The sequence below is a fragment of the Oncorhynchus clarkii genome, chromosome 1 (assembly GCF_045791955.1).
Source record: "Oncorhynchus clarkii lewisi isolate Uvic-CL-2024 chromosome 1, UVic_Ocla_1.0, whole genome shotgun sequence".
Taxonomy (NCBI): domain Eukaryota; kingdom Metazoa; phylum Chordata; class Actinopteri; order Salmoniformes; family Salmonidae; genus Oncorhynchus; species Oncorhynchus clarkii.
This window is the reverse complement of record NC_092147.1, coordinates 11,759,052-11,783,838: the sequence shown is the minus strand read 5'-3', so window position 1 is coordinate 11,783,838 and position 24,787 is coordinate 11,759,052. Positions and strand designations below refer to the sequence as shown.

The window sequence follows — 24,787 nt, the reverse complement described above, 5'->3', positions numbered from 1 at the left end:
TTAGAGCGTTGGGCTAGTAACCGGAAGGTTGCGAGTTCAAACCCCCGAGCTGACAAGGTACAAATCTGTCGTTCTGCCCCTGAACAGGCAGTTAACCCACTGTTCCCAGGCCGTCATTGAAAATAAGAATTTGTTCTTAACTGACTTGCCTGGCTAAATAAAGGTAAAATAAAAAATAAAAAAAAAAGAACGACAGATTTGTACCTTGTCAGCTCGGGGATTTGAACTTGCAACCTTTCAGTTGCTGGTCTAACCACTAGGCTACCCTGCCGCCCCATGGGGCAGGAGGTGCTGGGCCAGCATGATGAAACCATTCGGTCACAGGTCAGAGGGGGGCAGGACGGCCAGGCTGTCTCTGTTCTCCTCCAGGTACTTGTTGCAGGAGTGGAAGGTGCCGTAGAAGCTGGAGGAAAGGCCTGCAATGTCGTTGGAGATGTAAGGGAGGACTCCTGGTGTGGCTTGGTTGTAGTAGGAGATCTGAGGTAAAACACAGGGACAATGTGGTCCAAAAAGAAAACAAAAAGCACATGTTCTATAATATTTATGACTGAAAACATGTATAATGTAGAAGTACTAAACTCAGCAAAAAAAGAAACGTCCTGTCTGTCAACTGCGTTTATTTTCAGCAAACGTAACATGTGGAAATATTTGTATGAACATAACAAGATTCAACAACAGGCATAAACTGAACAAGTTCCACAGACATGTGCCTAACAGAAATTGAATAATGTGTCCGTGAACAAAGGGGGGGGGGGATCAAAAGCAAAAGTATCACTGACAGTCCTGTCTTGCAGGAAATCATGCACAGAACGAGCAGTATGGCTGGTGGCATGACATGCTGGACGGTCATGTCAGGATAAGCCTGCAGGAAGGGTAACATGAGGGAGGAGGATGTCTTCCCTGTAACGCACAGCGTTGAGATTGCCTGCAATGACAACGAGCTCTGTCCGACGACGCTGTGACACATCGCCCCCAGATCATAACGGACCATCCACCTCCAAATCAATCCCGCTCCAGAGTACAGGCCTCGGTGTAACGCTCATTCCTTCGACGATAAACACTAATCCGACCATCAACCCTGGTGAGACAAAATCGTGACTCGTCAGAGAAGACCACTTTTTGCCAGTCCTGTCTGGTCCAGTGACGGTGGGTTGGTGCCTATAGGCAACGTTGTTTCCGGTGATGTCTGGTGAGGACCTGCCTTACAACAGGCCTACCAACCCTCAATCAAGCCTCTCTCAGCCGATTGCGGATTTTCTGAGCACTGATGGAGGGATTGTGCATTCCTGGTGTAACTTCGGCAGTTGTTGTTGCCATCCTGTACCTGTTCCGGAGGTGTGATGTCCGGATGTACCGATACTGTGCAGGTGTTGTTACACGTGGTCTGCCACTGCGAGGACGATCAGCTGTCCATCCTGTCTCCCTGTAGCGCTGTCTTAGGCATCTCACAGTACGGACATGGAAATGTATTGCCCTGGCCACATCTGCAGTCCTCATGCCTCCTTGCAGCATGCCTAAGGCACGTTCACGCAGATGAGCAGGGACCCTGGGCATCTTTCTTTTGGTGTTTTTCAGAGTCAGTAGAAAGGCCTCTTGAGTGTCCTAAGTTTTATTAACAGTGACCTTAATTGCCTACCGTCTGTAAGCTGTTAGTGTCTTAACGATCGTTCCACAGGCGCATGTTCATGATTTGTTTATGGTTCATTGAACAAGCATGGGAAACAGTGTTTAAACCATTTACAATGAAGATATGTGTTACTTGGATTTTTACAAATTATCTTTGAAAGACAGGGTCCTGAAAAAGGGATGTTTCTTTTTTTGCTGAGTTTATCATCTATCTAGATGTAATGTATATCAAAATATCAAATGTCTTTATTCTTGCTATGTAACTACTGTAGAAAAATATAAAAAGTACCATGTATGTAAAATGTGTATGTAACAAAAGAAAGATGTAAAAACAACATTTATTTTTGTCCTCCGAAGAGGGTGGGTGGAAAGGGCTTCTTTCTACACTCAGCTTACAGGATAAGGTGTATACACTGTGGGATGAAGAAAATCACTGAGCTAGCTGGTCCCAGATCTGTTTATACTGTCTTACCAACTACGGTTGCTGTCATGTTTGACATGACAATGACCATAGAAGTCAGCTTTACAGCACAAACAGATTTTGGACCAGGCAAGCTTTTCGCTTAGCTAGCGAAGAGCCCCATTGCCCCACCTTGGTGACAGCATTGGACTCCTCCCAGATACTGAAGCCGGCACAGAGCACCTCCCCCCGGGTGTAGTCCTCAGTGGCAGGGTGGGTCGGCAGGGTGACAGAGCGCAGGGCAATCAGGTACGGGTCCCTGAGGTGGACAGAAGAGGTGGATCGCACCATTAGAGCGTGATAAAGATGTGGAATTGGGCAGGTTGATAGATACAGTACTGTGGGACACAACCAGACCCGGGTAAGTTATGTTGAAGTGAGAACATAAAAAGAATGCAGTGCCATTGGAAAGTAGGAAGGATTGTTGAGTCATTGGGGAACAATGACCAAGCAAAACATAAAGCATATTGGTGAAGTCAGGATGCTGATGGATGACAGACAGGCCGCGTTACCTGGAGTCACAGGGCTTCCTCCTAGAGGCCAGAAGGATGAAGTCCTGGCCCTTCCCCCCCTTACTGACACACGGAGTGGCCACGCGGTAAATAGTGTCATCCTCATCTGCCTGGATGATCACATCACATTTTCTACATAGGACGAAAGGGAAAAGGCAGACTGTGAAATTGAGGTTTCAATCCAAATGTAGATTGGATATCGGATATCAAAAGGATTATAGTTACTACTTTGTGAATGGTTGTGACCACTTGTGGCTGTGTTCCGACTAGCTGTGACTGTTGTGACTACGTCAGTTGTGAATGTGTTACCCACTGGTAATGCCTGTCCCACTCATGTCTCCTGCGCAGGTCTGAGAGCAGATGGAACGCTTGTTCAGCAGGGACAGTGACATGAGTCTCCACTTTAAAACACAGTATCTGGTTCTCCTCCAGCGTGTACAGACTGACCTTGGAACAGATCAGGAAAGAGGGGGGTTAATCCATGAATATAGGATCTTTACTAACACAGACATGACATATTATTGACATCTAGTGGAATGTTATATGTGGCGAGCTCCTTTAAGACGGTTGACTTGTTGCACATTCCTTCCTCCCAGTCCCAACTTAATCAAATCAACGTGTGGGCCGAATTCGGGGGGGTACAACTATGACTGTGCATTAGAAAGTAATGATTTGATTAGACAGTGGGGAGGAGGAGAGGGGACACATGCAATCCTTGAACATCATTCTAATGAATAATATCAATGGTGTTGAATCATATTCTTACCCTTTTCTACTTACAATACTAACCTTATTTTTCTCAGAGCTTAACATCCAGTTGCTTCGAGCAGCCATAATTTTCAGTGCAGACACATTGTTGTAGCTGAGATACATCTGGGGAAAATAAGGTTTGGATTCAGAATCGGTAGAATGATTGTTGTTTCAAAACAAGCACAGGCCAGTACTACACAGGGAGGCAGTAGAGTGTTAAATCTGTTATCAAACCCCAAAACACATTTAATCTAGGAGTAGTAGTAGTAAGTTGTGGTCCGTTTGTGTTTGTGTGTTACCTGGTTGCTGACGTCCCAGGGCACAGACAGAGGAACCTCTGTTTGCTTGCAGGAGATTATGTACTTTCTGTAAACAGACAGTGTATAGTAATGTCAAAACAGATGAAAATGTGTTGACTCAATGGTTTGGTTTACTGTTTACACACTAATTCAGGGGTATCACTCAATCAGCCCGATTTAATGTGGCCTGGCATGATGTCTTAGCAAAAAAATGATATACTGTATATAATTGATTTTTAAGGCAGGGGGCTCATCTACTGGAGGGGCAAAATGAGTTTGACACCCCCTGCACTAACTGATAGAAATGGGACTGTGATGATTTTCATCTCCTCACCTATCCAGACGGATCTTCTTCCTAGCAATAGCCTCCTGATAGCGTCTCTTCCCATCCTGACAATTAAATAAACAAGTGAAATGGGCTTTCACAGTTCTGCAACAACATTGGATGAGCAGACGCATGTATCTCTTAACATTACAAATTCAACAACCATATGGCATTTCTCAATATAGACCACAATAAACACACACACACACACACTCTCTTGCATGCAGTCTCTCTCTCACACACACTCCACAGGTCCAACAGCCTGTTCTTCTGAGGTCATCTGCAGAACTCACCACAGGTTCGGGTCGTATCCGGGGTAATGTACGTGGCTTCCTGTCCTTGTCCAGCACCTCAAAGGTCATGAAGGCGCTGTTGATGTGCCGCAACGCACCCGCACCCTGGTAGGCCTCTGCACATACACCCACCTCCATACTGGAACACCCACACACAAGCACAAATAGGTTGCATAGACTAATATCCTATAAAAGGTTGCCATACCCGTTTCCCATTCATTGGTTTGTTGCCAGTAAATATCCCTCAAAGCTGAAATTGAGTTCATTCAGTTCATTGGGGCTCACCGTAGCAACAACAAAAAATCTTACGTTTTTCAACAGAAACGAAAACAGGCGGTTGTTATTGGACAGTGGTTGAGAACAAGCGGTTCTAATTTTCTTCAGTTTGGTGCCTAATGAATAAGACTTGTGTTTCACCTGTGTTTGAAGGCATTGTTAACAATGGCCTTTAGCACCAGCCGGTCACCGATGTGAAACGGGCCCCGGAAGTGGAACATGTCTATGGTCCTCAGAGTGGGGTGAGCGTTACACAGACGACTAGAGAGTAAGAGTGAGATGAGCGAGAGAGAGAATGAAGGAAAGAGAGCATATTAGACTAATAGAATTATCAAATTTCTTCTCCAGAAGAAAAAGTCAACCTGGTTTAGATCTACTCATTCTACTAAATACACTGAACAAAAATATAAAATGCATCATGGAACAATTTCAAAGATTTGACATATAAGGAAATCAGTCAATTGAAACCTATGGATTTCACATGACTGGGCAGGGGTGCACCCATGGGTGGGAGCCAGGCCCAGCCAATCAGAATGAGTTCCCCACAAAGAGCTTTATTACAGACAGAAATATTCCTCAGCAACGCTCTCCCAAAACTTGATACATCAGTGGCATTGTGTTGTGCGACAAAACTGCACATTTTAAAGTGTTTTATTGTCCCAAGCACAAGGTGCACCTGTGTAATGATCATGCTGTTTAATCAGCTTCTTGATATGCCACACCTGTCAGGTGGATGTTTTATTTTGGCAAAGGAGTAATGCTCATTAACTGGGATGTAAACAAATATTTGTGCACAAAATGTAAAAGAAATAAGCTTTTTGTGCTTATGGAACATTTCTGGGATCTTTCATTTCAGCTCATGAAACATGTGACCAACACTTTACATGTTGTGTATATATTTTTGTTCAGTGTATATTAAAAGACCCAGTGCAGTCAAAATGTGATTTTTCTGTGTTATATAGATTTCCACACTGAGGTTGGAATAATACCGTTCAAATGATGATAATGCCCTTTTAGAGTAAGAGCTTTTAGTCTGCCTGGTGACATCAGCAGGCAGTTAACTAGTTAATAGACAAATAAGAAAGAGAGGTCCAACCCTCTCTACCCATAACAGCTAGTTTTTAGTTTTCCCATCCCCACTCAGACAGTCCAAGCAAAATTCTTGCTTGAGAAATTGATATTTTTGTTTCTTTTTGACAATTTTAATTGAAAAACAATCACAGTAAGGTACTTAATTGTTACCCAGAAATGACGTCTGCATGGGGCCTTTAATATATACTTACTATCTCCATATTCTGTCACAGTAAGAAACCTCATTATCTCTATGAGAAGGACAGGCTACAGACCAGACACTCACCATGCTGCGATGGTGGCCACGTTCTCCATCCAGGCCATGATCTGACCCCCGAAGGTGCTGACCTGGTGGTTGGCATGGGGAGGCAGCACCAGCTCCACGCTCTCCACCCGGGTTCGCTCTGCTGACACCGCACCCTGGTATTCCTGACACTCTCCTGTTGACACGCACACAGACACATACTGGACTGTAATGCTGCTCTTCACCAGGCTGGGCACGGGTGTGACTGCCACTGATATCATTTCATATTAGAGATAAGTGGGACTTGGACATCTGTGGTATCCTGTGACATGTAAAGGTTCAGCTATAACTAGGACCTTATCAGCTATAACTACATTTACGTCAACTTTTCGGTTACTGGCCCAACACGCTTAACCCCCTGCCGCCCTGAGGCCTTACGGTGCATTCGGAAAATATTTAGACCCCTCGACTTTTTCCATATTTTGTTACGTTACAGCCTTATTCTAATATAGATTAATTATTTTTACCCATCAATCTACACACAATACCCCATAATGACGAAGCAAAAGCAAAAACCTTTAGGAAATGTTGCATAAAATAAAAACTGAAATACCACATGAACATAAGTATTCAGACCCTTTACTCAGTACTTTGTTGAAGCACATTTGGCAGCAATTACAGCTTCTAGTCTTCTTGGGTATGACGCTACAAGCTTGGCACACCTGTATTTGGGGAGTTTCTCCCATTCTTCTCTGCAGATCCTCTCAAGCTCTCAGGTTGGATGGGGAGCGTCGCTGGACAGCTATTTTCATGTCTCTCCAGAGATGTTCGATCAGGTTCAAGGCAGGGCTCTGGCTGGGCCACTCAAGGTCATTCAGAGACTTGTCCTGAAGCCACTCCTGTGTTGTCTTGGCTGTGTGCTTAGGGTCGTTGTCCTGATGGAAGGTCGCCCCAGTCTGAGGTCCTGAGTGCTCTGTAGCAGGTTTTCACCAAGGATCTCTGTTCATTGTACTTTTCTCTGTTCATTTTTCCCCTCGATCCTGACTAGTCTCCCAGTCTCTGCCGCTAAAAAACATCCCCACAGCATGATGCTGCCACCACCATGCTTCAACATAGGGATGGTGCCAGGCTTATTCCAGGTGTGATGCTTGGCATTCAGGCCAAATAGTTCAATCTTTAGGTGCCTTTTGGCAAACTCCAAGCGAGCTGTCATGTGCCTTTTACTGAAGAGTGGCTTCCGTCTGGCAACTCTACCATAAAGGCCTGATTGGTGGAGTCATGCAGAGATAGTTGTCCTTCTGGAAGGTTCTCCCATCTCCACATAGTAACTCTGTCAAAGTGACCATTGGGTTCTTGGTCACCTCCCTGACCAAGGCCAATTCTCCCCCGATTTCTCAGTTTGGCTGGGCAGCCAGCTCTAGGAAGAGTCTTAGTGGTTCCAAACTTCTTCCATTTAAGAACGATGGAAGCTACTGTGTTCTTGGGGACGTTCAATGTCGCAGAAATATATTGGTACCCTTCCCCAGATTTGTGCCTCGAAACAATCCTGTCTCTGCGCTCTACGGACAATTCCTTCAACCTCATAGCTTGGTTTTTACTCCGACATGCACTGTCAACTGTGGGACCTTATATAGACTGGTGTGTGCTTTTCTAAATCACGTCTAATCAAATGAATTTACCACAGGTTGACTCCAATCAAGTTGTAGAAACATCAAGGATGATCAAAGGAAACAGGATGCATGTGAACTCAATTTTGATTGTCATAGCAAAGGGTTTGAATACTTACCTAAAAGGTATTTCTATTTTTAATAGATTTGCAAAAATGTCTAAAAAACATTTTGCTTTGTCATTTTGGGTATTGTGTGTAGATTGATGTGGAACAAAATTAATGTCATCCATTTTAGAATAAGGCTGTAACGTAACAAAATTTGAAAAAGGGGAAGGGGTCTGAATACTTCTCGAATGCACTGTATGTGGGCCTTATAAGCTCTAACTAGAGCCTTAAAGGAAGCCTTATCATAAGAAACAGAATGAATAAAAAGGGTGTCTCCATTCAAGTCAATGATGGCATAATAGGTGGACTGGCATCCACTTGGAGTGTACCCATGCCAGGAAGTAAAAGTAGGGAAGTGTACCCTCCAATCTGTGCTTTGATTTGTTGAGTCAACTCAACTGACATTACAAAAAAATACATTCCATTGCATGAGCCACATCAGTTAGCATCATTTTAATGAACATTTACATTACTATGGCAATCCACCATCAGTTGATAGAATATTCCAAAATACCATGGAAATTATTGCATCACAATACCAGGCAACCATTGCGATGAGTTTACCAGTCAATAGTCAGGGTTAGAGCTTCAAAGGCCGTTCTATTCATTCCATTTCTATGGTCCTTATAAACTGTAACTAGGGCCTTGTAGGGTCCTTATACCACGTGTTCAACTCATTCCACGGAGGGCGGAGTGTCTGCTGGTTTTCACTTCACCCTTGTACTCGATTGATAAATTAAGGTCGCTAATTAGTAAGGAACTCCCCACACCAGGTTGTCTAGGTCTTAGTTTAAAGGAAAAAACAAAAACCTGCAGACACTCGGCCCTCTATGGAAAGTTTCTGCAACCCCTGCCATATAAGCTATAATTAGGGCCTTAAAGAAGCCTCATAATCTGTAACTAGAGGATTCCCTGGTCAGGTCACATGGTCAGGAAAGACTCTGTGCCATAGTACCAAAGTCTTGACAGTATAATACCTAGTTGAGCTGTGTGTTGAGCTGGGTGTTGAGCTGTGTATTGAGCTGTGTGTTGACAGTATACTACCTAGTTGAGCTGTGTTGACAGTATAATACCTAGTTGAGCTGTGTGTTGACAGTATACAACCTAGTTGAGCTGTGTTGAAAGTATACAACCTAGTTGAGCTGTGTTGACAGTATACAGCCTAGCTGAGCTGTGTGTTAATAGTTACCTAGTTGAGATGTGTTTCAGTGTGTTGACAGTATACTACCTAGCTGAGCTCTGTTGAGCTGTGTGTTGACAGTTACCTATTTGAGATGTGTTTCAGTGTGTTGACAGTATACTACCTAGTTGAGCTGTGTGTTGACAGTATAATACCTAGCAGAGCTGTGTTGACAGTATTATACCTATCTGAGTTGTGTGTTGACAGTATAATACCTATCTGAGTTGTGTGTTGACAGTGTAATACCTAGCTAAGCTGTGTGTTGACAGTATACTACCTAGCAGAGTTGTGTGTTGACAGTGTAATACTTATATTGAGTTGTGTGTTGACAGTGTACTACCTGGTTGAGCTGTGTGTTGACAGTATAATACCTAGTTGAGCTGTGTTGCTGCTCAGTAGGTCTGTGATGATCTCAGCATGAGTCAGTCTCATCCTCCTCCTCTCTGCCGCGATGCTGTACTCCATCTGCTCTGTCTGCGTCCGCGGAATCACCTGCTTCAGCTGCACCTGCACGTGCACACACACACACCCCAACACTGTGTGTGTGTCCACCTATTGAAGCATGACATATTGATGTGGTTGATACGTCCAACACTGTCAAACCAAGATGGGTGCCCCCTCACTCTTCAGCCCTCACCTTCCCCTCCTCGGTACGTCGAGCCACAAAGGTGGCAAAGGCATTGCACACGTTCCACTGGCAGCTACTGAACAGGTCCTCACAGCTTACCGTGATGCCCACCTGCGGATAGGGCCCACATGGCATCATATCATGACACCAGGCAGAGTGCCAGACATATTGTTACATACATATATTAGTAAGGTCTCGTCACAAATGGTGCCCTCTATTCCCTAAGTGTACATTTTTATCATTGAACATAGGTTACCATTTGGTGAATTAAAACGGGACTAGATTCGACAGTAAAGAACACCGGTTGGAAACAGGGATCCTCTATTATGGAACAGCATTGTGTATCATTTCTCTCCCCAACATACATTATTAATGATTTCAAAACAAAAGTTCAATAGATTCAATATTTACTACACAAAGATCAAAGATGGTGTCCCCACAAACCTCCATGCTGGATGTGAAGGCTCTGTTCACTTTTGCCTTGATGTTAACAACCTGTCCGACTCTGCGTAAAAAATAAACAAACATTTCTATGATCAACATTGGACAGTGGTTACAGTGTGAACAGAAGAACACCAGCCCCTCCTTTCTGTGGCTAAGCTAAAGTCTATAATTCACTGTAAATATACTGAAAAGGTATGTTTCAGGAAGTGAAATACTTACCCTATAGTGTGCTCAAAGTGGATGTCGTCAACAGAGGCAGTAATACAGGGAGACCCAGCATGTCTTTCAGCTGTGACAACATAGAGGTCCACAAACATCACATCGTACAGTACATACGTGCCTTCTTGGCTGACAGGACTCCATAGCTGTTGATCTCAAGCTACGTCTCGGAGGGCTGCAGTCAGAGTCTGCGTCCCAAATTACACCTTATTTCCAAAAAGTGTACTATTCTGTGCCAGAGCCCCAGGTTGGGACTTGAGAGGGACCACTTTTTCTTTAGAGGTCATACTATGAGGTTAAGGTCATAGCTCACCAGACAGGCAGGCTGTGGAGTCCATCCACTTGAGCAGCTGTCCTACGCTGAGCTCTCCACAGTGGTTGGCGTGGCAGGGCATCACGATCTGGCTCATCTTGACCTCTGTGGGGTTCCTGTACACCTCGCCACTCTCCAAGATGAAGAGGGGATCCTCCATGGGGTCTCCGTCGCCCTTCTCACACGACATGACTCTGGACTGTACAGCGGGACACAGGGGAAAAGTAGAAGTTAAAGTTTATTACAGTACTTGAAAGGGATAGTCTCATTCTAGTGTGTCATGCATGGTGTTATAACAATTTATAGTGTTATAACCATTTATTGTACACTGTTTCACCTCTTTAAAAAAGGTGCTGCTAGGTTGGTTTTAGAATACAAACAATAAAGAATATTGTAGTTATTCAAGCTCTTTGAATAAATTATTATATTAGTTCATTATGCCAAGGTCTTAGTGGCACCCTATTTATAACATTCGAGGAAATCTTAATCTAGTTACAAGGAAAAATTATTCAGAACAAAACAGATTATTCCACAGTCTGAGCTAAGCCTACTTGGCTCCAGAAGGACTATAGGTGAACAAGAGGCAATTCCCACCCTAACTGCTTTGTTTATACAATGGGTCTCATGGAAATACCAAAATAACTTATACAACGGAGTAATCACGTCTCAATTAAACTAAACATGTTGTTCCTCTTTTGTTGCAATTTTCTCCTGTTTTTGTGCCTTCAAATAATACTTCGCTCAAGCAGCACACTCATTTTGGACCAGAGCCACTGCCCCAACAAAATAGTTTTTGTGCTTCGCATAAGAAGGTGCTTTACTTGGGAAAAAATCTGTAGCTCAGTTTGTCATCTGACAGATTGCTTAAAAACATGTTTTTCCCTCGAAGAACACTATGTAATGCTGTATAATAATACCCTTAGTGATTTGGATGGGAAACTCGAAAGACTCGCTGACTGTAGACCACGCATCTGGTTGAAAATAGATCAACTTCAAAGAATAGACTACAGTGTATTCTTCTATTACGGCTAAAATAGAACGTTGCAGTTAGTCAATTTGTATTATCAACTGTCTGTTCAAGCTCACTGTTCAAATGAAATGGTCACCTGTCTCGTGCTCACCGGACATGCGACTTAGTGGAGCAGTAGCAGTGACGTCCAATAGACTGGTTTACTGTACAAACGGGATTCGTCCAGTTATTCGGTTATTATCTCACACTCATGAGACTACTAGGCTATACGCGTGGTGGAATGAGTCACTCACTGATGGAATATATTGACAGAGTAAAACGTGACAGAGTAAAAACAATGACTAGGCAATCGCTCTTTAAACGTTTTACATAATTTCCCAAGACAATAAAATAGACTTACCCAAAGGGAACTTTTCTGCAGACGGTCAGGTCACATTTGCATGAATGAATAAGCAAAACAAAACTTTTCAGTCTCGTGTAAATAAATCTGCACACCACCCACTCTCTGCCAATTCCTTCATTCTTCGGACACAACTGTGTGGCATGCATGCAATGATGTATATAAACCCTGGAATACTGATTCCACCGCGCAGACATCTTGGTACTCCTCCTGGGTTCTCAAAACGATTTTGGAAGCTATAGAAATGCATTTATTAACGTCTAGTTTCGTTTTTGACACGTTTATTATATTACATTCACCTTAATGCATACTTTTAAATATATTATGTGAGCTAAACATACAAATAAATAAAAAAAATCAGAGTACTGTTACTGTCCCCACCACAAAAAAACAACAACCAATAAATACATGTGATTTTGTCCTTGAAACATTTAATTGAAATACTGTAGAATTCCATGAATTCCGATGACCACTCCTAATAGAGAGTGCCAATATGGCCGACTGGCGGCTTCATAGACTCTCAACGGCCAATACATAGCGTACGCAATCAAGGGTTTATATACATCACTGGTGGCATGACGCCACTAAACAGAGCAGACACACCTCCTGTTGCTGGAGGTGGGGTGCCAATTTAAATGACACTTTTTAAGGTGGAACTTTAATGTGGAAATGACCCATTAACAGTTTTAAATATTTAAAGCTGAGATCTGCATGAAAGAGCGCCACTGGGGTATTTGTTATTGTTTTAAAACTGGGCAGAGGAGCATCATGCAGTATTGTAAAAACGTTCATAGTAGGATAAATACTCTGCTGTTCTATTGGGCTTGCAATGATGTGCAAGCCCAATAATTGGTTAATTTCCCATTAGATTAATGTAAATATTCACTTTTGAATTATGAATCATTTTCAGAGATCCATTTGAGATATAACAACAAACATGGCAATGCGCTCCCAAGTGGTGCAGTGGTCTAGGACACTGCAACTCAGTACACGAGGTGTCACTGCGGTACCTGGTTCAAATCCAGGCTGCATCCCATCTGGCTGTGATTGGGAGTCCCATAGGGCAGTGCACAATTGGTCCAAACCTGTAGCCAGGGTAGGCGTCAATGTAAATAAGAATTTGTTCTTAACCGACTTGCCTGGTTAAATAAAACTTTTTGTTATATCAGAAAAAAATTATTCACATTTCTAATGTGAATATTTACATTCGTCTAATGAGAAATAAACCAAAAATTAATTGGAAAAATATAGTACAGTACACGACCCAGTGCCCCTGCCATAGGTGCAGACCTCTGTCCAAGAGAGGTAACACTATTCCTCTCATAAAGTGTTCCACATACACAACCTAATGTGAACAGGGAAGTCTTAGCGATTATCCAATGACCATGTCGGCATAAGCTGTGCCATAAAGGTTCAGATCTATTGACTGAGATGGCATATATTACTATGCCCCCCCCCCCCCCCCCCCATTCTGAAATAGAATTTCTGTCCCCCCAAGTTTTATCATTGGAATATGATACAAAACGAGGCAACAGTGTGCTTTAGAACCATGTGTACGTTTCTGAGTGGTCAGGTAGGCTGTTTGGAGTGTTTATCCGACTGGATAAAAATAATAATAATTATGCCCCCCCCCCACTTCTAAAACTAAAGTTACGTCCCTGTATAGGCCTATACCACAAGGTCCCCTGAAAGATAACTGCAGTGGTTCCCAAACTTTTTATAGTCCTGTACCCATTCAAACATTCAACCTACAGCTGGGCACCCCCTCTAGCACCAAGGTCAGCGCACTGTTGTTTTTTTGCCATCAATGTAAGCCTGCCACACACACACACTATACGATACATTTATTAAACATAAGAATGAGTGTGAGTTTGTCACAACCCGGCTCGTGGGAAGTGACAAAGAGCTCTTATAGGATCATGGCACAAATAATAATCAATAAGGAAGACATCCTCTTTTGCAAACCAATAATTTTGCTCTTTATTTAGCCATCTTACATATAATACCTTATTTGTTCATCAAAAATGGTGAATAACTCACCACAGGTTAATGAGAAGGGTATGCTTGAAAGGATGCTCATATCTCTGCAATGTGCACAAAAAAACATACAATGATGGAAAGACCTGTGTGTTGCCCTTGTTAATGCAGACAGAAAAGAGCTCCAACTTCTTAATCATAGCCTCAATTTTGTCCCGCACATTGAATATAGATGCGGAGAGTCCCTGTAATCCTAGATTCTGATCATTCAGCCGAGGAAAAACATCACCCAGATAGGCCAGTCGTGTGAGAAACGTCATCATCATGCAAGGGGTCAGATAAGTGAAAATTATGGTCAGTAAAGAAAACTTTAAGCTCGTCTCTCAATTTAAAAAAATGTGTCAATACTTTGCCCCTTGATGACCAGCGCACTTCTGCATGTTGTAAAAGCGTTACATGGTCGCTGCCCTTATCATTACATAATGCAGAAAATACTTGAGTGTTCAGGGGCCTTGCTTTAACAAAGTTAACAATTTTCACTGTAGTTTCCAAAACATCTTTCAAGCTGTCCGGCATTCTCTTGGCAGCAAGAGCCTCTCGGTGGATGCTGCAGTTTACCCAAATGTCATCGGGAGCAACTGCTTGCACGCACGTTACCACTCCACTATGTCTCCCTGTCATGGCTTTAGCGCCATCAGTACAGATACCAACACATCTTGACCAGCAAAGTCCATTTGATGTCACAAAGTTGTCCAGTACTTTAAAAATACAATCTCATGTTGTCCTGGTTTGCAAAAGAGGATGTCTTCCTTAATTGACCACCCATAAACGTAACAGACCTATACCAGGATCTGTGCCAGGCCCGCCACGTCTGTTGACTCATCCAGCTGTAACGCATATAATTCACTAGTTTGTATGCGAAGCAGTAATTGTTTCAAAACATCTCCTGCCATGTCACTGATGCGTCGTGAAACAGTGTTGATTGAGGAATGCTTTGTCTGTATAGTTTTTGTCCTTTTCCCCCAGCATTGTCCCAGCCATATCTGCGGCAGCAGGAAGAAATAAGTCCTCCACAATAGAATGAGAATGAGGCTTGCCTGTCCTAGCCACTCAGTAGCTCACCATATAAGACACTTCTAGACCCTTCTTATTAATGGTATCTCTTGCTTTTATACTGTCTTACTACTCAAAAGTCATCTTTATTCTTGCTGAAAATGCTTTTCCAAGTGGTCATGTTTCGTTTCTAAATGTCTGTGCAAGAGTGAAGGTTTCCCACGACAGAGAAACGGTTTGTGATTGGATGTTAATTATTTGACTAGGCCACCTGTATTTGACATTGTGTTGTTATTTCGCTTAACACTAGATGGTTTATGTCTTGTTTTGCACATATGAATATTACAGTTTAATGTTATCTTGGGCGAGAAAAAACACCCAAATGTATAGTCCCGTTGGAAAATATAAATGTACTGTTTGAAAATGTGAAGAATGATTTTGTTATAAAAAAATAAAAAACGTGAATCACATTTTAATTTGCCGTAACCCCGTACCAAAGTTTGCCTATAGTGAATTTAAGGTTACAGGTTGAGAGCCAAGATAGTTTTTTTTACATAATATTTACAGAACGAGTGCCAGCCAGCTCTCACAATTTACCCCAATAAGTTAAGATTAGTTCATAACCAAGTTATAAGGTGGTAATCACCAGTTGTGAAGTTGTAATTACCAGTTGGATGCATTCACGTGCTTTGAACTGGTTGAGAAATGCCGATTGACTAATGACCAACAAGCTGCAACAACCATAAGATAAAAGTACAGCTATCATGCTTTTAAACAAATGATAGTGTTCAAAAAACATTAATATAGTTATTTTTATAAAGAAGGTTTGCTGTTGCATTTAACTGCTGAAAATGTTGTCAAGGTAATTTCCTTAGTAGGTGATGACAGAGTTCAGGGATGAATGACGAGTTTCCCCACTTGTAATTTCCAGTTGGAGGGGCATTCAAATGGATTTTCCCCATGCATGTAGTAAATACCACATTCCCAGTTGGTTATGAACGCAGCATTATAGCCTCGTTTGCTGACGGTTTCAAGACCCCGACCCCCCCCCCATCAACTAACTGTGACTGGCACCGCGACTATCGCGGAGTTGAAATGCATTGTCATATCTGGAGGCCTATTTGGTTTACATAAATTCACCAGTCGATCAGGAATAACATGTGTGTTGTCAATGAGAACAAAACTAGGTTAAACAACTCCAGAAAAATACTTTCAGGTAACTAGTTTGAGTCTAATCGAATTTAAATAAAATGAGAAGACACTTTTTAAACGATGGTGTGTGTGTGAGGCTACAGTAGGCTAGCCTTTAATTTGCAAAGTTCCAAAAATAGAAGGCCAATGACAATACAAATGGTAGCAATGTGACATCAGGACATTCGAATTGCACGTTTTAGGATACAATACTAATTTTCAGCCAGACGCGTGAGAGCGTGTATCTTGTTTACCTACGGGTGCTTCGTTACAGTCAACAGCTTTTAAGAACACGTGAACCTATTCCACATCAACAACCAATAAGGTGTCTCTTTTTACTTGCCGTTTTCTTAAAGAGGAAGATGCTGCTACTTCAGTTCAGATCTAATACTCGTGAATAGTCAATTATAAAATATTAGACTAGATGGAAACAGGTGGTAGCCTAGACCTATTATTATTTGACCCTATGAACATTTGAACATCTTGGCCATGTTCTGTTATAATTTCCACCCGGCACAGCCAGAAGAGGACTGACCACCCCTCATAGCCTGGTTCCTCTCTAGGTTTCTTCCTAGGTTCTGGCTTTTCTAGAGTTTTTCCTAGCCACCATGCTTCTACACCTGCATTGCTTGCTGTTTGGAGTTTTAGGCTGGGTTTATGTACAGCACTTTGAGATATCAGCTGATATAAGAAGGCCTTTATAAATACATTTGATTGATAAAAAATAAAAATAAAACCTGCTTAGGGGGAAAAAACCTTTGCATTTCACAATAGTCTATGACTGACATTTCAAACACAGAAATTATATATAATATGGGTTAACATTAGCATAACCCGTTCGCCTAAAATGAAAATACACTAAACATGTTTTGTTTTGCTCATGTTCAATGGAAAAAGTATAATTTAGGCTCCAATAATCAGTTACAATTTAATAAATTGTCGTCATAGCAGGGCTGAAACACGAGTGCTTGTCTAGATGATACCTCTCAATGTTGAATAAAGTGTGCCTTTTATTCTTACTTTGCATGATAATGAACGTTGGGATATGTAAAGTAGATATCCTACTGTAACAACCACCTCCAATTGGCAACAGCAAAGCATGACATAACGTTAAGGCAGGGCTAAATGGAATTCCTGTACGCTCATTGGTGAAAATAGTTGCCAGTCAATTTAGCCCTATCCCCTTCTCCTTGACCAGGCTCGGTTGAGAAGTGCAGTAAGGAGTGCGAGAGAGGGTCGCGGCCGTGGCAGACTGATGGTCTGACAGATGAAATAGCGAAAATAGAGAAAGATAAGGCTGGCGTTCACCCTCACAAAATCATGTTCCCTAAAGGCAAAGGGTCCGCTGTGCCGTCAGATGGACAAGCACGGGAAAAGTAAGTTTTCAAACATATTTCTTACCTAATGCATATTATACCCCACCTCGGCTTTGTGGTTTGCCGGACAGCGAATTTCCTCTTACGGAGGAGGATGGAATTGAATGAACCGCCTTGTCTGCTCGCCATTCGTTCCCGTTTCTGACTTCGGCTTTATGCTCTTCCTTGGCCTCATTACTGCACGTAAATGGGTGCTTTTATTTTCAATTAAGGGTCTGTAAACTATATCTATATATTTGTTTATGGAAAAAATGAATAGCTTAAACAAATGCACCGTCCAATTTGATTTACGTATTGTATGTTACATTTAATTGATTAAAATGTAGCTTCCCCCAGTGTTTTGGTTACTACTTTGTTTGAGTTCGCCGCTACGAGGGTCGTATCCAACACTCATTTATCGACCTATAATTACGCTTTTTCTTCTTGGTTACAATGTTTCCGATTTGAAGTGTTTGGAAAGCCATCGTGCGAAAAGGCCCTTTGGAGTCGGTGGTCCATGCAAACCGTCTGACTTAAAATGTAGGGGTGTATTCATCCTACCGATTCTGTTGCAAAACGTTTCTGAAACGGAAACGAACGAAATAGGGCGGGACCTACAAAAAAATGTGTCCAATAGAAACTCTCGTTTTACTTACAAAACGGAACTGCAACTGTTTGGACAAATTATTACACAACTGAACTGTCGATCATGTGTCTCAAAGTGCAAGGCATCTCAGTTGATTAGAGACCAAACACCCACCATCAATCAGGCCCTCAAGGACTGGACTCACCCCTACATTAAGCCTACTAAATTTACTTCCGTTTGTGTCTAGGCTAATTTGTCTGCTTTATAATAGAGTCAAATGAGGCTAATTTAGAGTAGACTCAAATGTAGTTCTAAAACATGAGCTTTTTATGCCATAATATTATTATTCAAACTGTTGTTTTTGTTCGCAGGTTAGCTTTATACGTCTATGAATATTTGTTACACATAGGAGCACAGAAGTCTGCACAGACCTTTTTATCAGAGGTGAGTATTTACTACCAACTGGATATCGGTCCTATCCATGTGACCACACTTCAATAACAAACTAATTCCCATTTTGAATCAATAAATGTCTTTTTTTTTGTTAAAGTAGGCCCTATTGTTCATTCAAAATGTTTTTTTATTCTCCCCTTTTCCAGATCCGATGGGAAAAGAACATCACACTCGGGGAACCCCCTGGGTTCCTACACTCTTGGTGGTGGTAAGTGTCAATCAGTGTGTCAATCAATGGAGGCTGCTCATGGGAGGACGGCTCATAACAATGGCTGGGATGGAGTCAATGGAATGGCATCAAATGTGGTATTCATGTGGTTGATGCCATTCCATTATACTCCATTCCAGACATTATTATGATCCGTCCTCCCATGAGCAGCCTCCACTGATGTCAATACAGCATATTGTATCATGTACATTATTCCGTTGCTTCACAACCTGTGTCTCTTGTCCACAGTGTATTCTGGGACCTGTATTGTGCTGCACCAGAAAGAAGAGAGACGTGTGACCACTCCAGTGAAGCCAAGGCCTTCCATGATTACGTGAGTTCTGCTCCTCCTCATAAGACTTGCTGCTGCACATGTTGCTGGGGTTCTGCTGAAGAGCCTGGGCCCATTTTCATCAAGCGTCTGAGTGCTGATGTTGGATCAGGTCTCCCTGTCCATATAATCGTATTCATTATGATCTTAAAGGAAAATCTGATCCTAAATCAGCCCTTCTACTCTGATATACTTTATGAATACAGTCCCTGGTTTCCTTTGAGCCTACATTAATGTAGATTGAGAGCGCACCCAGACGAGCGTATTTAAAAAGAATCAGGAGTTGGAAAGCAAACTTATGCAACGAGTACTTTCCTCTGCTGTGAGATCTAGACCTACTATATAGACCCATCGTCCTTGTTACCCCTTGTACGGTTTCGATGCCTTGGGTAGTGGCGATAGAGAGACGTTTCTCTGCCTCTTTGTTTCTTGGGCCATACCTTCTAATCTTAATTTAATTGGCATCCAGTTGTACTCTCCTGCATATATAGCTGTTGTGTTGCTGCTGCACTCCTCTCTGGGTAGTGTACGGAGTATGTCATAGCAGTAGGACAGGATGTTTCAGAGCCATGTATGTGTAGCTATTTATCAGGCTTTGTGGTCTTCAGGTCTGTCTGATGGATCAGGTCTGTCTGATGGATCAGGTCTGTCTGATGGATCAGGTCTGTGTGATGGATCAGGTCTGTGTAGGTTCTAGTTTGCCAGGCTGTCCCGGCAGCGTCCTATAGCTGTCCATCCAGCTGACATCTTGCCCTGTCATTGGCCCTGATGATGACCCTCCGACAGTATGGAGCTTAAAGGCTTCTGGGAAAATGGTGCTGATGTCAGTATGTCCTGAGTCAGACATGTCTGATCTGATGTGGACTCCCCCCTCCCTGTTTCTCTACCGTGCTGCAGCTCTCTCCCCACCTCATTTCATCCCCCAGAGGAAAAATTCAGACCTGGGTGTTGTTCATTAGGGCTCCAAACGGAAGAAAAAAAAAACAGGGAGGTATTACATGGACCTGTCCAATGAGAAAGGCTAATTTTTTATTTTCGGTCCCAAAGTGTTTTCTATTGCGTGCTCCAATGAACATGACCCTGCTCTGTTGTGGCCAGTCGCTGTTGAGCAATGTTTGTAAGTAGAGTTTGAGCAAAATGGGTCCAGAGTCTCAATTATCTCGAATGGTAGTGGTCAAGAGTTAAAATATATATATTTTTTTACTAAAGATGAAATGGTCTCCACCTTGTGCTAGAATGTATTTTTTTTCCTGAACTTGCAGGATGGTAGTATCCTACTCCCATTGGAACTCAAATTCATAGAGCTTGTAGTTTTTAGGATTTTTCCAAAACGTTTGTGGCCTGTCTCTAAACTTGGCTCTTGCATATCGACCATTTGCATATTGTGTCTTTTGCATGTTCAGAACACTATGCACTTGGGAAATGGCTTTAGTCTCCCATCATCACTCCTATCTCATACTACTGCTGGTCAGGCTTCTCCAGGACAAGTAGTCAAACTAGGGAGCATCCAAGAAGTCTTCCTCTTTCTATTTCCTTCCCTTTTCACTAGGAACCAAAACAGCCGAACAGGAAGGGGATCAACATGTTGTCCAATGAGAAATGCTTGTTTTCATTGCAAAACCTATTCTGTTGCAAAAACATTTAGCTATGATTTGCTATGGTGTGCACTAATGAGTACACCCTTCACTGATCTAAGAAGACAAGATAGGAGCCAGTATCATAGCAGAAGCTCACAAAGGGATGTGCTTCACCTGTACAGTGCTGCAGGCCACTAAGACCAGCCCAGACAAAGGAAAAGATACAAGTAGGAGAGGAGGCCACTGTAGACTTGAGATCCACCCATTGTGGGGTTGACATCACAGGAAGGGGTTAAAGCAGGGATGTTGGGCCTTGTTCTTGCCAGAGAGGGTTGTCAAGGAAACAACAGCCCTCCTGATCTGGCAGGTGACCTGGGAGCCAGTAGGAGGAGGGGGGACACAGCTGAGCCGCATCTGCCATTTCTTTCATTGGACCTAGTCTTTGTTATGCTAGCTAGCTAACAACCATACATCTTTAGCGTTAGGCTAGTGCTAGCCAACAGAAATTGACAGCTTTTTGACACAGAGACATGCTGTGATTGTGAAGAAGAGCAGTAGGGTCCGCAAATGAATAGGCTTGTTTGGTTTTTGAATACATTTGTTGACATGTCAATGAAACTAGTCAACTGTGTTATGTCTGTGGCAGTATCGAGAGATGGGATCCCTGTGCATCGATGTTGGTTCTTCCTGTGTTCACCTTAGTACATGGACAGTGGGAACAGTGCTCTGACTTTGTTTGCGTGGGCCCAGACTTCCTTCTCTCTCTCGCTCTCTCTCTCTCTCTCTCACTCGATCCCTCCCTTCTCCACCCCCTGTCTCTCTTCTATATCTTTCTCTCGCTCTCTCTCTCGCGTTCTCTCTCGCTCGATCCCTCCCTTCTCCACCCCCTGTCTCTCTTCTATATCTTTCTCTCGCTCTCTCTCTCGCGTTCTCTCTCTTGCTCGATCCCTCCCTTCTCCACCCCCTGTCTCTCTTCTATATCTTTCTCTCGCTCTCTCTCTCGCGTTCTCTCTCTTGCTCGATCCCTCCCTTCTCCACCCCCTGTCTCTCTTCTATATCTTTCTCTCGCGCGTTCTCTCTCGCTCGATCCCTCCCTTCTCCACCCCCTGTCTCTCTTCTATATCTTTCTCTTGCTCTCTCTCTCTCTCTCTCTCACTCGATCCCTCCCTTCTCCACCCCCTGTCTCTCTCCTATATCTTTCTCTTGCTCTCTCTCTCTCCCCCCTTTCAATTCAAAGGGTTTTATTGGCATGGGAAACATGTTTACATTTCCAACGCAAGTGAAATAGATATTAAACAAAAGGGAAATCATCAAAAATTGACAGTAAACATTACTCACAAGTTTTTAAATAATATAGACATTTCAAATGTTATATTAATGGCTATGTACAGTGTTGTAACAAAGTGGAAATAGTTTAAAGTACAACAGGGAAAATAAATAAACTGATAAATATAGGTTGTATTTACAATGGTGTGACTCCACTGGTTGCCCTTTTCATGTGGTAACAGGTCACACATCTGGCTGCTGTGGTGGCACACTGGTATTTCACCTAATAGAGATGGTACTTTATCAAGATTGGATTTGTTTTCAATTTTTTTTGTGTTTTAATCTGAGGGAAATATGTTTCTCTAATATGGTCATACATTTGACAGGAGGTTAGGAAGTGTAGCTCGGGTTCCACTTAATTTTGTGTGAACATAGGAAGACCTGTCTCTCAAGAGAAGACAGGCTATCGCAGCCTCTCAATATGCAAGGCCATGCTCACTGAGTCTGTATATAGTCAAAGCTTTTCTTAATTGTGGGTTAGTCACAGTGGTCAGGTATTCTGCCACTGCGTACTCTCTGTTTAGGACCAAATAACATTTGTTTGATCTTTTTTTGTTTTTTAGATAATTCTTTCCAATGTGTCAAGTAATTCTCTTTTTGTTTTCGCATTTGATTGGGTCAAATGTTTTTTTTTTTGTGTGCTCTAGGGCAACAGTGTCTAGGTGGAGTTTGTATTTGTGGTCCTGGCTGGGTGGTGGCTGGTGAGCTGGGCTATAGATGAGGGGTGCTGGCTGGGCTATAGATGAGGGGTGCTGGCTGGGCTATAGATGAGGGGTGGTGGCTGGTGAGCTGGGCTATAGATGAGGGGTGCTTCCTGGCTGGGCTATAGATGAGGGGTGGTGGCTGGCTGGCTGAGCTATAGATGAAGGGTGGTGGCTGGTGGGCTGGCTGGGCTATAGATGAGAGGAGATGGCTGGCTGGGCTATAGATGAGGGGAGGTGGCTGGCTGGCTGGCTGGCTGGCCTATAGATGAGAGGAGATGGCTGGCTGGGCTATAGATGAGGGGAGGTGGCTGGCTGGGCTATAGATGAGGGGAGGTGGCTGGCTGGCTGGGCTATAGATGAGGGGAGGTGGCTGGCTGGGCTATAGATGAGGGGAGGTGGCTGGCTGGCTGGGCTATAGATGAGGGGAGGTGGCTGGCTGGCTGGCTGGCCAGCCTATGGATGAGAGGAGATGGCTGGCTGGGCTATAGATGAGAGGAGGTGGCTGGCTGGGGTGGGGGGCCTCTAGATGGGGGAGGTGGCTGGCTGGGCTATAGATGAGGGGAGGTGGCTGGCTGGGCTATAGATGAGGGGAGGTGGCTGGCTGGCTGGCTGGCCGGCCTATGGATGAGAGGAGATGGCTGGCTGGGCTATAGATGAGAGGAGGTGGCTGGCTGGGGTGGGGGGCCTCTAGATGGGGGAGGTGGCTGACTGGCTGGGCTGCTAACAGGCAGGAAAGCAGCGCTGCATCACGGCTCGTAAAGCGCAGACCCTCCCTCCTTCCCTGGCATATTCACGGTGGGTCTGACAGATGGTCCCCTGGGAACTCCGTTGCCATGGTGTCAGCCGTTGATTGATGGCTGTCAAGGAGCTAAGGGACAGATTGGAGGGGGGAGGGGCCACTGTAGCATATGCCCAACGACCAAGGGAGGAGCAGAGGGAATACGGAAAAGGGGAGAGCGAGAGAGAGAGAGAGAGAGAGAGAGGAGAGGGTGAGATAGAGGGGGGCAATGGGAGAGAGGGGGGGGGGGGGGGAAGAGAGAGAGAGAGAGAGAGAGAGAGAAAGGGGGGGGGGGGGAGAGAGGACAAGGGGAGATAGAGGGGGGCAATGGGAGAGAGAGAGGGGGAAAGGAGAGGGAGGGGGGGTAAGGGGAGAGAGAGGACAAGGGGAGATGGTGAGAGGGAGGGCAAGGGGAGAGAGGGAGGGAGGGCAAGGGGAGGAGGCGGAGGAGGGTAAGAGGAGGAGGGCAAGGGGAGGATGGTTGAGTAGTAGAAGAGAGCCTGAGAGTTCTCTTCTCTGGGTCCTACTGCAAGGCCTTTCAGTTTCAAGTTTTATTGTCATGTGCACAGGTACAGTGAAATTCCTTTCTTGCAACAAAGCAGTAATCAATATCAGCAGTAAAAATGTTATACTATAAAGTAAAGTAGAACAAAAATGTACGAGAAATAGAAATAAGAAGAACACTATTAAGTAAGCTATGTACAGGTTCAGTTAAAGTGTCAGTGCCAATGCCATATTTCCAATGTGCAGGGATACTGGAGTGGTAGATCTATATATATATAGGGGTAAGGTGACTAGTAGGGCTGGGGATTGCCAGGGACCTCATGATACATTGTTATCACAATACTTAAAGGCTGATACGAATTTCACGATTCTATATGCATTGTGAATTTATTGTGATTCGATGTTCCAAACATATTGCTCACCATACGCGTCTGCTGCAGAGAGACGAGAGAAATGAATTCTCATGGCTATCAGTCATGGAAATAAAAGTGCTGAAAACAAATTGGCTCCCTAATTAAAAAGATGGAGAACGAACTATGAAGGAAAAATACTGGAGTTTTGGTGCAGGTACAGCCAACTAGCGCAAAAATTATATTGCGATATTGTATCTATATTGTCAAAATGATACAATATATCGTCAAAAATAATTTCCCGATATGTAACTATCCCCCCCATCACTAGTGACTAGGCATCAGGATATACTGTATGATAAACAGTAGCAGCAGCGTATATGATGATTGTGTGTGTAGACTCAGTGTGTGTCAGTGTGAGTGTACCTAGAGTCAGTGTGAGTGTACCTAGAGTCAGTGTGAGTGTACCTAGAGTCAGTGTGAGTGTACCTAGAGTCAGTGCAAAAATATAAGGGTGAATGAAGATAGTCTGTGTAGCCATTTTGTTAGCTGTTTAGCAGTCTTATGGCTTGGGGATAGAAGCTGTTCAGGAGCCTGTTGGTGTCAGACT

General features: G+C 43.4%; 2 protein-coding genes across 6 annotated transcripts in view; one reads left to right on the top strand and one right to left on the bottom strand.

Moving 5' to 3' along the window:
- Positions 1–192: 192 nt before the first annotated feature.
- LOC139422216 (acyl-CoA thioesterase 11b) lies at positions 193–17,574 on the bottom strand. Of its 2 annotated transcripts, none has more exons than XM_071173493.1 (16): positions 17,407–17,574; positions 10,415–10,613; positions 10,102–10,171; positions 9,883–9,943; positions 9,448–9,549; positions 9,182–9,317; positions 5,899–6,052; positions 4,683–4,802; positions 4,266–4,404; positions 3,982–4,037; positions 3,648–3,714; positions 3,388–3,471; positions 2,912–3,045; positions 2,599–2,730; positions 2,219–2,345; positions 193–477 (listed from the first exon to the last, which is right to left on the bottom strand). In XM_071173493.1, exons 2-16 carry the CDS (start codon positions 10,602–10,604, stop codon positions 319–321), a joined length of 1,731 nt encoding a protein of 576 aa, XP_071029594.1. In that variant the 5' UTR covers positions 10,605–10,613; positions 17,407–17,574; the 3' UTR covers positions 193–318. The 2 variants fall into 2 exon arrangements, with proteins under 2 accessions (XP_071029594.1, XP_071029520.1); XM_071173419.1 differs by lacking the exon at positions 17,407–17,574 and adding an exon at positions 11,785–11,942.
- Positions 15,896–24,787, top strand: part of LOC139422362 (single-stranded DNA-binding protein 3-like) — a 25,537-nt gene continuing 16,645 nt past the window's right edge. The window contains exons 1-5 of one of the 4 annotated variants that reach the window (XM_071173631.1): positions 15,896–16,030; positions 17,204–17,381; positions 18,318–18,390; positions 18,546–18,607; positions 18,857–18,941. In XM_071173631.1, the coding sequence (XP_071029732.1) occupies positions 15,973–16,030; positions 17,204–17,381; positions 18,318–18,390; positions 18,546–18,607; positions 18,857–18,941 (456 nt within the window). In that variant the 5' untranslated portion in view covers positions 15,896–15,972. Of the gene's footprint in view, positions 16,031–17,203; positions 17,382–18,317; positions 18,391–18,545; positions 18,608–18,856; positions 18,942–24,787 lie in introns of those variants that run through there. The other 3 variants (XM_071173594.1, XM_071173740.1, XM_071173686.1) reach the window with 3 other exon arrangements.

Coding starts and splice junctions, on each gene's coding strand:
- LOC139422216 (XM_071173493.1), bottom strand. CDS start 10,604: ATGTCGTGTGAGAAGGGCGACGGAGACCCCATGGAGGATCCCCTCTTC. Junction 4,803..5,898: donor GTGGCCACCATCGCAGCATG/GTGAGTGTCTGG, acceptor CTTACTCTCTAG/TCGTCTGTGTAACGCTCACC. Junction 4,405..4,682: donor AACAATGCCTTCAAACACAG/GTGAAACACAAG, acceptor TGGGTGTTCCAG/TATGGAGGTGGGTGTATGTG.